Source organism: Gopherus flavomarginatus, chromosome 2 (assembly GCF_025201925.1).
Source record: "Gopherus flavomarginatus isolate rGopFla2 chromosome 2, rGopFla2.mat.asm, whole genome shotgun sequence".
NCBI lineage: Eukaryota > Metazoa > Chordata > Testudines > Testudinidae > Gopherus > Gopherus flavomarginatus.
In genome coordinates, this window is record NC_066618.1 from 46,597,008 (window position 1) to 46,610,606 (window position 13,599).

Here is a 13,599-nt window from a genome sequence, read left to right on the forward strand (position 1 = left end):
ATTCACGGTTTTTAATTTACTTTACTCTCCATTCTCTGCGATTGCATTTTGGAAGCCTGACAATTATATTGTCATACCCTCAATCCCTTTCTCCTCCACCCCTACGATTGTGCCCTGAGGCAAATATTGATTCCCACTCCCCAAAATCCCTGCTGCATTTTGAATGGAGCTGGAAGTAACGGAGCTGCCTTTCCTTAAAGGGACACTGTCAAGACTGATGGACCCAAAATGTAACATATATTAAACAAGTCAATGTTTTGTACTGTATTGATTATGGGGAATTATCAATTCTTTCTAAAAAATGTCTGCAACATTCCTAAAATCCTAACTTTTCAGGAGGGAACTAGTCTTAGCTCTGTTTGCACAAACTGTCTTTCCGTCCGGCTATTTTGGTGGTGTTTTTTGGGCTGTTTTTCCATTCCTTTGAAGAAGCAGGGTATCACAATATGCACAAATCTTCACAAGGAGAGAACAGGCAAGCAGAGCCGGGGGAGAACACAAATGTCCATTATAACAAAGCTTGGTAGGTCCAGCCTTCCTCTTTGACAGATCTGTTAAGACAGCAAATGGGTAGTTTTAAAACATATTTCAAAGTTTCTGTATTACAGGTTGATGTTTTCCTCTTCACTTTCTGAAGACAGTGGTCAAATGAATCTCTGACATCTATGAACTCACACCAGAGATGAAGTTGAGCCTTTACATTTTTGAGGGTCCCACACAAAATGGCTGGTTTAGGGTTTTGGGATTTGTTTGGTGTGTGCTAGGAAGAGGTTATTTGCTTGTTTGGTTTACAAATAGACATTCAGAGTTTTACTTATGTACTTCACTGGCATAGTGTGTCAATTTAAAGTTTGCAAAGGGTATTAAGACAATGTCAACTTAGCACTATTATATTTAACAGACTCCAAAGAATCTCTTGCATCAGCTTACAATCTTTAAGTTTTTATTGTAAACTATGGAATAAATGTGTTTCCTAAATTCCAAACACTAAACTTTAACTTAGAAACATCTGTTCTGATCCTAGCCTTGACTCACCCTCTTTCATTAGCGTGAACTGCAGAATTTTTAACCATAAAAATGAAAAGCAATTGTCTGCCCTATTCTATTCATTATCCTCTCACAGCATATGGGGCTATTCTCCTCCCAAGCCTTCCTCTTTTTTCTTTTAAAGCAAAACCCATCAAGCCTGGCCTCCTTCACAGCGACCCCCCACTCCTCTCCCCCGCGCGCTCCCTTTGTGCCTTGGACAGGCTGAAAAGCAGCGCTTGGGCGACCAACCCTCCTTCTGCGCCTGGAAGCTGAGTGAGATGTTGAGAGACGGTCCCTTCCGCAGACAACTCGGGCGTCAGTTTCAAGGCTCCTCCCTTCTGGCGAACGGCAGACTGCGGGGCGCCTGGAAACCGGTCCGAGGGAGAGAGGCGAGGGGGAGCGCACTTGAGGGATTGACACAAATGGTCAGGCGGCGGCGGCGGCGGAGGCTGGAGCTGCAGCGGGGAGCCGCGCGCTGCCTCTTGCCACTCGGCTCTGCGGGGCAGTGAGGAGCGCTGGCGGGGCCGGGAGCGGGGCCGTTCCGGGGTGTCCCCCTCCCGCCGCCCTGCCCCCCTTCATGAGTCTCAAGTTTGATGCGGGCGCAGCAGAGGCAGCAGGCGGCGGCGGGAGTCCGGCTGGGGCGGCAGCGGCGCCGAGGCAGGGGCCGGCGAAGTATGGCTGAGCAGCGGGCACCCCCGGGGGCGGCCGGGCACGGCCGGGAAGTTCGCGGCGGGGGGACGGCGGCGGGCGGCAGGAAGAGGAGCAGCAGCAGCCGCCCCAGCTGGTGTCTCCGGCTCCTGCTGCTGCTGTGGGCGGAGGCTCCGGTGCTGCCTGCCCGGGGCCAGCCCCAGCAGTACAACGGCGAGCGGGGCATCTCCATCCCGGACCACGGCTACTGCCAGCCCATCTCCATCCCGCTGTGCACGGACATCGCCTACAACCAGACCATCATGCCCAACCTGCTGGGCCACACCAACCAGGAGGACGCGGGGCTGGAGGTGCACCAGTTCTACCCGCTCGTCAAGGTGCAGTGCTCGGCCGAGCTCAAGTTCTTCCTGTGCTCCATGTACGCGCCCGTGTGCACGGTGCTGGAGCAGGCGCTGCCGCCCTGCCGCTCCCTGTGCGAGCGGGCGCGCCTGGGCTGCGAGGCGCTCATGAACAAGTTCGGCTTCCAGTGGCCCGACACGCTGCGCTGCGAGAAGTTCCCGGTGCACGGCGCGGGCGAGCTGTGCGTGGGGCAGAACACGTCCGAGCGCGGCACCCCCACGCCCTCGCTGCTGCCCGAGCTCTGGACCAGCAACCCCCAGCAGCGCGGCGCGGGGCCGGCGGGCGGCGAGCGGGGCGGCCGCTTCGCCTGCCCGCGGGCGCTCAAGGTGCCCTCCTACCTGAACTACCGCTTCCTCGGGGAGAAGGACTGCGGCGCCCCCTGCGAGCCCGGCCGCCTCTACGGGCTCATGTACTTCGGGCCGGAGGAGCTGCGCTTCTCCCGCACCTGGATCGGCATCTGGTCGGTGCTGTGCTGCGCCTCCACTCTCTTCACCGTGCTCACCTACCTGGTGGACATGAAGCGCTTCAGTTACCCGGAGCGGCCCATCATCTTCCTGTCGGGCTGCTACACCGCCGTGGCCGTGGCCTACATCGCCGGCTTCCTGCTGGAGGAGCGGGTGGTCTGCAACGAGCGCTTTGCGGAGGACGGCGCCCGCACGGTGGCGCAGGGCACCAAGCGGGAGGGCTGCACCATCCTCTTCATGATGCTCTATTTCTTCGGCATGGCCAGCTCCATTTGGTGGGTCATCCTCTCCCTCACGTGGTTCCTAGCCGCGGGCATGAAGTGGGGCCATGAGGCCATCGAGGCCAACTCGCAGTACTTCCACCTGGCCGCCTGGGCTGTGCCTGCCATCAAGACCATCACCATCCTGGCCCTGGGGCAGGTAGACGGCGACGTGCTCAGTGGCGTCTGCTTCGTGGGCATCAACAACGTGGACGCCCTGCGGGGCTTCGTGCTGGCCCCCTTGTTCGTGTACCTGTTCATCGGCACTTCCTTCCTGCTGGCCGGCTTCGTCTCCCTCTTCAGGATCAGGACCATCATGAAGCACGACGGCACCAAGACAGAGAAGCTGGAGAAGCTGATGGTGAGGATAGGGGTCTTCAGTGTCCTCTACACTGTGCCTGCCACCATAGTCATTGCCTGCTATTTTTATGAGCAAGCCTTTAGGGAACAGTGGGAAAGGAGCTGGGTCGCCCAGAGCTGTAAGAGCTATGCCATCCCCTGCCCCAATAACCACAGCAGCCACCACCATCCACCCATGAGCCCTGACTTCACTGTCTTCATGATCAAATATCTCATGACCTTAATCGTGGGCATCACCTCAGGCTTCTGGATCTGGTCAGGGAAAACACTCAATTCCTGGAGGAAGTTCTATACCAGGCTTACCAACAGCAAGCAAGGGGAAACCACAGTGTGAAACCCAACCCAGCCAGGCCAAGGGACACCCACCATCCCAACCAGAGAGGGCGGGTGAGGGACCAAACTCCACTATGTGCCCACAATCCCGATCAGGGAGGGGGGGAGAGGCTGCTGCACATCCACTCTTGGCAAACTTTTCAGACTGCTAGCCATTTCTCCAGCCTGCAGGGAAGTGAGAGAAATGAGGCAGGTGGGGAAACTCCTGAGATGGGACTGTGTTTGCCTCCTGTGGGGAGTGAACATTATGTGTGGCTGGGGGAGAGGGTTGTAAATAGCCTCTGTAAGATTTTGTAAGTATATTTGTATTTGTAAATTACAAAGATCTCTCACCTTTTTTATTTTTAGGACATTTTAACTCATTTGCAGATTTTCCCCACTGTTTTTAACAGGCATTGGATTTTATTTTTCATTTTAATACAGGATGGGAAAATAAAAGCAACCAAAACAAACCACTCCTTTCATCCCAGCACAGGTTTTGTAATGGTTTTGCTTGGAGTTCAGTTGCATGAACAGCATGGCCTGGACTGAGGCTGCTGTAATGCCCTAAGGTTCCTCCTGACAGAGGCTGGGTCGTGATCCCAGCAAGCCTACAAGATAGGTGGGAATGGGGAGGGGCACAGACACCTGACTTGATCCCTGCCCCATATACCTGATGCATAATGGGAGAGTCTTGCTGTCTGCATCCTGAGGGGATGGAGGAGCCGGCAGCGTTACCTCACTTCTGTGCGCTCCGCCATGGATGGTGGAGGGGAAGATGGTCTGACCACTGCTGCTCAATACCAGACATGTCTAGTCCGTGCCATATATACCCAGGGAGATCTTATTCCTGCTACCTAACCTTTGAGGGAACAATCTCCTTAGCCCTGCCCAGAGGTGCCTGATCAGGGCAGAGCAGCAGACTAAACCTTTCTGTCAACACTTAGCATTAGGTGGGGGGACTGGCTCCCTTCTGCTTTTTTATCTTAATTAAATTGTACCATGTGTTTGTTTTTTCAGTGGTCAGGAGTGGAGGTCTAATACCAGCTGCACTTGTAGTATGTCTGATGGCGTAAGAGAGATAAGAGGGCATAGATAGCAACCTTTATTTTTAACTTGTATAATAAACTTAATTCTTTTTTTAATGCAAACCCAAGAGGTGATTGATCTGGCTAATCTTTCATCAGAAATAGGGTTATTGGCTGTTGCTGTCCCAAAAGTTTCACAGTGTATGGAGGGAAGAAAGACTGAGGATAGTTATAAATGTTAATTGTTGTGTCCTCAGTTTCTTGTCTATCTGCTTCTTTGATGGCTCAGCTTGTTTGTGGTATAACATTGTTTCTTCTGACAATGAAACTGTTGAGGGAGAACTACCTGGATGGTTGTGTTGAGGTACTTGATATTTACTTAGATTAACAGACTGCTCAATATAAACAGGGTCAAAAAATATGAGCTCAGTAAAAAGACATTAATTGGAATGACATGCTGTATTCAGCTTTTTTATTAAATCTATAAGTTGACTTTTCAATTTGGAAATATTTAAAACATTAAAATGCTCCTGTATTAAAATGCTCCATTATGTACACATTGTGAGGGCGGGATGATTTATCCCACTATTAAAAAAACAACAAGAAACAAAATACTTAACGTGTTGACCTATGAGACCTTAAGGAAATTCTGATGTCCTTTCTAGTACCATAATTACATTGCATACTGTGAAGCATGTGTGCAATATGTCTATCTTTAAAAAATGTATGGTCCTGTGTTTTTTTTAAAAGAGGTTTTAAGCAAGACACATCAAATGTGACTCTTCACAGATGCATTTTAATATTTAGTCCTCTGTATGAAAAACAGCAGAATGCTTCTCTCTCTCCTGATTGTATTTTTTTAAAGTTTTTATATAACAAATGTCTGTATTTAGGTTCATAAATATTATCTCTGGCTACCATACCCTGAAATGCAATGGTATTGGAATTTGGTATTCATTTATTTCTTCCATTATTACAAGATCATCTATATTTATAGAGGAATAGAAATTTATATATATTAAATACCATATTTTTAATTTCTCTTAAATAAAGTGAGGTTTTGTACAAAATGAATTTGTCCTTTTACATATGTCTCACGGTAATTCAATATATACGTATTCATTATTTTCATATATTACAAGGTGTGGGTGATTTTTGTTTGTTTTTTAACTGCGTTCACAGTACAAGCTAGAATTCAGTATAGGAATGCATTATATAGCTTGTTTTTTATGTCTAGGCCAGTTCAGATTAATCCCTCAAAAGAACTAATGTATACTGTTCAAGATCCTTGATAGGATATGGTTGATGGTGTGAAATCCAAGAAGAGATCCGTTATATGGCAGGAGAAGAAAGAAGCTTGCAGATTTTTTTTTTTTTTTTTTGGGCAAAGGAGAGTTAAGTTGGAAAAACTCTTCTACATTTGCTATTAAAAAATTTGCCAGTTTCTCACTGCCAGAATCACATTCAAGCTATGTTTCTAAATATAAACAATTGTCTTCCTCAGAATATTTTAGTATGCAGCCTTTTTTGTTTTCTTGGAATCTTGACTATATAGTTAAACCAGAGTTGTAAAATATGTACATGAAAATATTTCCATTAGGGTTTTTGAAGAATTACATACATTCTAAGCTTTTTCCCAAAACATTTTTGTTATCTTCTGAAGTGCCTTTTTAGAGGTTTGGTTTTGGTAGGCATACTTGGATAATTGAGATTTTTGTTTCTGATGCTTTCCACTGTCATAAGGTAGTACTGTGTTTCATTATACGGTATTGTAGGGGAAAGAAATTGTTTATAAAAAGCCCAGGCAAAAATTAACATGCAATATGAAGGAAGCAAGACTTAAAAATTAGAGGCAAAAATCTGTCCTCATAGACATGAGAGCAGAATTTAACCATAGGGCTTTTAATTTTAGCATAAATGTACTGTCCATTTTCTTAAATATTGTCTTTTTTAAATAAATTCTCTGTTCTAAAGCACAAACCATTCAACTTCATTTGAAGTGCAAGTCCTTTATGGTCGGGTGAATAATTAGAACATTAGAGACATTTTGACCAGTTACCTTGAAACTGAATATTTGTTTATTCGTTTATGCATTGCAGAAAGTATGTTAGGGTTATAACAATTTTTGTATTTAATAATGGAAATGTAGTTTCTATACAAAGTAACATTTTGCTAGTCTACACATTTGTGGTCTGCACACTTTATAATTTGTACTTCTAAGATTTAAATGTAGGGTGTTTCACATTGCTCAATCTTCATTATTTTTGCAGACTAGATTACAGTATATCATACAATTAAATTGTTGGAGCAAGCTCCATCTTATTCGTGCGTCATTCTTGGTTTTGTTGTTTGTTCATTTGCATGCTAATTTGCAAAATTCAATAATTTTCAATAGATTACATAGTCAGTGGATGTTATCATAGTGCACAACTTCCTTCATGCATTTTTCTTTGGCATACTTTTATTTGTCCACATAGTTCAAATGCACCTATTGTGGGTTTTAGGACTTTTTGTAAAAGTAAAGGTGTCTTCTTTTGGGCATATTAAAATAGCTTATGCTTTACCATCATAAAAAACTTCAAACATATCCAGTGTTCCATAGCTCAAGTGAATTTAGCTAGACATAGGATTTCTGACAACGCTATGTATAATTGGTATACCATATTTATCAGCAGACTGTATTGTAGTATAAAAAGAAACAACGTTACAAAATTTGACTTTGTGTCTTATAAAGAAGATAATATAACAAAAGCTTTGATACGGAAAAGTTTGACTGAGAGACTAAAGAATATTGGTAAAAGGCATTCTTTCATCAAACGCTATGCTCTTTCATTTAGAATGCCACTGATCTAAAATGAGCAGGCGTATATAAATAAACATGTTTCTCTAGCTATTCTCTATAGAGGGAAATATCATGATAGCCTGGAGAACTGAGGATGCTAAACTAGAGTTCATCCTTCTGTAACAGTAGCACTATTTGTAAAGTAGCACACTTGCACTATAGTTTCCGTAACAAATCCTATTTTTTCAGGGCTTTTAACTTGTTCACATAACTTATCCACAAAACTGCCAATTTATGATAATATTTTAAAAGGCTAATTTTTAAAAACTGAAATGCTGCCTTCTAATAGACCTGAATTCTAACTTAACATGGGGGGTGAACTTCTGTATATTTCTATCTCGATATCTGCTATCATGTACAAGTGCAATTAAAGATTCTTTCCATGTAAATGGTGAAGAGAATCCTCACAAACTTAGTTTATAGTGTGGCCTTTTGACTTGGAAACTGAGGTAAGGCTGTTATTTCATCCTCCGTTCACCCTCTAGTGCCCAGACAATATAATTGCAATATTCTTGGTGGGTAACATCACCTAGCTTGCTAAGATCTCTGCAGTACCTAAACAGGGACATGTAACAACATAATTCAGCCTCAACTATGAATATCGTGTTTTTAAAGATCCAGTTAGATTTGTACTATTTATTATTTGTACCATAATGAGACCCAGCAACTTCAGTCCAGATCAAGGAAGGCCATTCTGTGGTGAGCACTCTTCAAACAAAGGTATGGGCTCTGCTATTAGGAGATCACAGTCTTAAAGCCTCTATCCTGCAAGCACTTATGTACATTGGATCCTGTGACAACTTCTGTCTTTTGCTGTGTTGGTACTGGCATGCAACACCCCTAATCTTAAATCTATCAGACATACAGGTCACTAGCTGAGTTTGCAAGATATGCAATAATCCACACAAGAGAGGGAAGGACAGAGTTCTTTGTGTCTCAAAGATTGAATCCTTTGATGCCCTAAAAATGTTTACAGTGCAGAAGAGTGACGAGAGTAACACGTTTTCTAAAGTTCAGCAGTTTTAGCATGTTAACGTTGTTTTTAAAATGAGTAAAGAGAGAAAGGAAACAAAGCCTGGTGACTTAATAAGTGGAGACATTTTTATTCCAAGACATCTTATTAAAACGGCGCTAACAATTTATGAAGTCAGTGGGAGTTTAGGGTGGTTAGCGCTTCAAGAGACTGGGTCCTTGATGTTTATCGTGTGCACAAAATCCTTTTGGGTTAGCCCAGTAACTATCATATCAAGCTGGATAATATTGACAAGAGTGTTCTGTAAGTAAACAAAGAGAAAAAAAATCAACACTTAATTTCATGCAACTATAAACTGAGATTTATACTGTACGTTTACTTACAGCCCTTTATGAGCACCCCTCCACACACACCAACATCACATACTGGGAAGCAATGTAATTTTATGATGATTCACTCATCACTGAGGCTTGCACTCAGAAAGCCCATATGTGCATTTAGTTACCATCCTCTAATCAGATGGTTTTTTTCCAAAATACTTTAAGGTTTGGTTGCAATAAGAGGAAGTGAACAACATAATAATGTAATTGCTATTGTGATTTCCCTTTGTGTATCTTTGTCATAATCATTACAATATAATTTAAAATTTGTCTTTGCATATACAGAGAAGTAATGTAGAAAAACTTCAGTTGCCAGCTAGCAAGAAAGATATTTCATGGTGGAAGACCTAAAATAACTTTTATGGCAATTTAACCAATCTGATGGCCCTAAGCAGTAGAACTAAAATTAACTGTCTGCAGTAAATAGTTACATAATGATGATGAACTGCAATGGCAAATAAGGCTGTATGTCTCCTTCTTATTTTGATAGTATCACAAATCATGTGAGCTTTGCTCATGCTACCATGATGTTGTCAGTATCTCTTGTTGTGACTGAGAACAGTCTGTGGGTTTTTTCCAGCTTTAGTACAGTTTTATTAAAATAAACCACACTTACACAAAGGATACTTAGAAAAGGATATAATTTTATTGAAGGGTCTGCTGAGGACAAAGTCACAAGATGAACTCAAGTAGCTGAAATCCCTAAGCCTGGTGGTTCTTTATATTTTGTTATTGCATATTTCTTGCTTTTAAAATAGCACATACATTTAGGATGTTGTACTTTGTAATTGTTTACATTCTAAATTGCATGCCTTGTATGTTAGTCACAATACCATCTTAGTGAGACTAATATATTAGTGAGGCTGAGCAGTATATATAATATATAACTGAGTGGTAACAACACTCCACTGACTTTTTATGTTGGTTTGTTCATATGAATGAGCATTGTTGTTTTGTTTCAAGTTATTACTTATTTACCTCCACCAAGGTGCATGGTGCTGTACAAACTTACTGAAATTTGTGGAAGGGACGTGTGAAGTCCTCACAATCTTGCAGGCTCAGGGCTCTACATATGTAGAGTTGCAAATAGGAGGTGATAAGATCCTATTTAAAACGCCTGGTCTTTACCCTTCCTTCTTCAGAACATAGGCCTAGCTGATCTGCTCCCCTTGCATTGGTAAAAGGAGCACATGCCAGATGCCACCAGAATTGGGAAGAGGGGCTCAGCAGTGTGCTTGTCACAATGCAGAAAACCCTCAAAAGAACTGTGGTGTTGGGCTCCTATGTCCGGAACAAGGTGGAGTCAGAGGAGCAGCTCCTGTTTGAGGTATTTTTGTTTCTGAGCACAGCAGAGGAGAAATCTTGGTAGCTAATACTGGCTTACACAGAACTAACACCCACTTCATGCCTCCTGGTCCCCTATGGAAGGGGACAGGCCAGTGATCAGCTAGAGCGCTCTGTTAGCTGGCGGGAGAAGGGAATGTGAGGAGTACTAGGGAAAAGCCAGATCTTGCTGCATTACAATCCCAGGATATATAGGATTTCAGCCTGGTTCCCCACACAGCATGGTGCCCAGAGGTCCAAATGCCACATTCTCCACCCCGAGATTAGAAATCCACTCCCCTCAAGAGAAAATGGGAAGGAAACTCTGTGGTGAGCTTGGCTTAGTTTCCAGTTGATTTTTCCACAGGAGTGGGCAATTGGGCCCAGTGTTGTAAGTATCTCTTACATCAGGGTGAAATCCAGGCCTTACTGAAGTTAGTAGTAAAGCTCCCATTGACTTCACTAGGGTCAGGGATTTCAACCAAGGACTTTTTAAATGCTTCAAAAATGAATTTTGAAGTTTAAAAAATATGGGTAGGGTCAAAGGTAACTTACAAACTTCTCTCAAGAAAACAGATCCCAGTGGCAGCTCATTTCATTAAGCCCTAAAAGCACCTCTAATGTTACTCAGGTCCAATATATCCAGAATACATGGTTGTCTTCCAGTGGCAGATAATTTATCTAAGAATCTGGGAATTTTCACTACCTCTCTCCTCCGACTCCCCACCCAAAAATGTAGTTCAGATTAGTTCCTCTGAAATTCTGTCTGTGGTAATACATGTTAAACGTTTATCCCAAGCAGTAGTAACAATTTAGTTATTTCAAGGTTAGAGTTTTCTAAAGCAAAGCTGTACGACATATTTAAAACGAGGCTACTTTTGTTCCTGTATAACTTACTGATGACCAGAACGTGTAGTGGGGCCCTTCTGTCATTGTGTATTTTTTTCCACTTCTGTGTTTTAAAAATGTATATTTTACACACTTTCAAAGCCGTGCCCCCCCAACCTCCTCCCAGTTCTGCAAATAGCTTTGCTTTGCAGTCAGTAACAAGACATGTTGCTTCCCTGAAACCAGTTTGGAAACGGTGTGGGCAGCCTGCAAGAGGTAATAAAGGCAATATGACTTGTGTGATCAATTCCTCATGGTGACACCCATTTAAAATATTCACAGGAATTGATTCAGCCTGCAGTTGCCCAAATGTTGTGCTGGAACCTATTCTCCCTTAGTGTAAATACAGTGTGAAGAGCCCAGTCTCATTAATCTCAGAAAGAGTTTTGCTGCTGACTTCAAGGGAAGCTGAATCAGCCACAGCATGACTGGAAACATACACAAGTCTTTTTTTTTATTAAGCATGATAAAAAATACAGCAAAACAAAAAATGGCTGAAAATTATAACCTTCACTCTTCCATTTGAGTAATGGTGTGGCATGCTGACTGTGTTTATGTGATGTTCTGAAGCAGCTAAGGTGCAGAAACCAGGAAAAGTTGTTGGGATGCTTAAGGGTCAGATTCTGTGTGCTGGTGAGTGCCCCCAATTCCCACTGACTTCAACAGGACTCACTGGAGCTTTGTGGGTGTGACTGTTGCCAATCCCAAATGTTCAAAAATCCTGAGTCAGGCTCACCAAAAATCACCTGTTTGTCTTGAAAATCATGAGATTATGTAAAACTAATATATTTGGTGTCTTTTCATTTGCCTTCTGCTTTTTGAGTCTTTAGGGTGTACTGGAGGAGATGGTGTCACATTTTGAAGCTTCTTCACAGCCACGAGGGCTAGAAACTTACTTTTGCTTTAAGAATGAAGGCTGAAGTCATCACATATCCACTTAACTCCAGGAGCTGGGACTTTAAGGAAAACAATAATTAGATTCATAACAAAATCATGAGAGTTGGCAACACAAGTTATAAATCAATATGAACAATTATGCCAACAAGTATGGTCATTATTAAGAGTTATTTAGCATCTTATAGACATAATACTGATCTCCCTTTTGTTTTCACCTTGATTGGCTACTGGAATTAAAGCAACATGTAAGAGGGGGCAAGCCATCAATTATTTTTTCACTTCTTGGGCTGCCATTTTCACTATTCATATTGCGGGCTATGTCCCCAGGCTGGTAAATTAAAGAACAGAAAGGATTCACTTCTGTTTAAGTTGTTGAATCTTATTTTTAGAAAGGATCATTCACCTGCCATTAAGTTCCATTGATATGACCCTACAGCTGGTACTAATTCTCCAAGGAAGCTGGGTTTGCCAATGACCCATTTCACTTAAGGTTGTTCTTTTTTTTTTTTAAACAAATGAACTTATTGTTGACAAAATGTTCTAGATGTACAGAAATGAACTGCTTCTGCAAATGAAAGATAGGCATGAAATTTGAACTGCATCACTCAGTCTCCTTGGTCTCTTTGACGAGACTGCTCCAACTGCAGCCAATTATGATGATGGTTTCTGTGGTATGGGCAGCTGTCCATTAGGCATGGGTATGAGACTATCACCTCCTGTCAGATTCCACCAAATAGTAATTGGATGGGTGACAGCTTTGAGTCACAACCATTCTGGGGCAAATTTGAATGAGGTTCTGTACACTATTATCTCCTGAACTTAAGTCTCCTACTGCAAACTACGTTAACCCTAGCAATACTGGGAACATCCATGTCCTCACTGCTCTGCTGAGGGACTGAACATAAGCTGACTTCTTTCCAGTCCTGAACTCTTTTCCCTTTCCTCACCACCATCCCTGAAGGAACCTCATCTCCCTTTCTACTTCTCTTTTACTTTCCCTTTCCAAACACAGAGGCCCCCTCCACCACAACCCTAATCCTCACCTCTGATTGAAATGAACTAAAATTGGAAATATACCTGTAGTTATAAGTATTCTATGAATGGCAGGTAAAAGAATTTAAACAGAGGGATGCTTTTGAAGTCCACTTGGCACCCAATGTTGTGTTTTATCTAACATATGATTAATGAATAATCAACCAGCTTGCTATCATGACTGACAGAGATGTCCTGCTCCTCATGGCAGTCTTGGGCCTTTGGCTTGCAAAGCCAACACACAAATAAACAATGCTAAGTTTCCTTAGGGTCCAACCAGAATGCTAAGAGTTTCTAAACTGAAACACCACATCCCTGTTTGCAATACACCAGTGGTATGGTCACAATTGCATTGAAATTGAAGACAGTTTTGCCACTGATTTCAATGGAAGCTGAGAAAGGCCTAATGTAGCAAACCTCCACTTGCTGTGTAGGTGCTGGTGCCTCCCTCCTACACTAACAGGCTTCTGATGTAATTCTAGAACTAGTCTTAAAACTTTCTAGTTACAAAAAAGTAAGTTTGCCAAAATTTTATTTCTCTTAGGTGCATGTCTTGCCGTACTAGTGAGCTTGGTCCTGAGGCTACCTACTCACCCCTTTGGTATAACAAATGCCTTCTTAATCTGCTTGTACCACATCTCTTTTGATGTCTCTGACTGAATGTGAGACTCCCCTTCTCACTGGAGGAGAAATGATTGTCAGTGGCCAACATAGGGGCTGGAACTAGGGATGCTGGCTTGAAGTTGTCTCCATCATATACACGG

The 13,599-nt window shown here is 43.0% G+C and overlaps 1 protein-coding gene across 1 annotated transcript; it reads left to right on the forward strand.

Moving 5' to 3' along the window:
• The first annotated feature begins 624 nt into the window (after positions 1-624).
• Positions 625-6,801, forward strand: FZD1 (frizzled class receptor 1). The gene has a single exon (XM_050939572.1). The coding sequence runs from the start codon at positions 1,623-1,625 to the stop codon at positions 3,492-3,494; it is 1,872 nt and encodes a 623-aa protein (XP_050795529.1). The 5' UTR covers positions 625-1,622; the 3' UTR covers positions 3,495-6,801.
• The last annotated feature ends 6,798 nt before the right edge of the window (positions 6,802-13,599 follow it).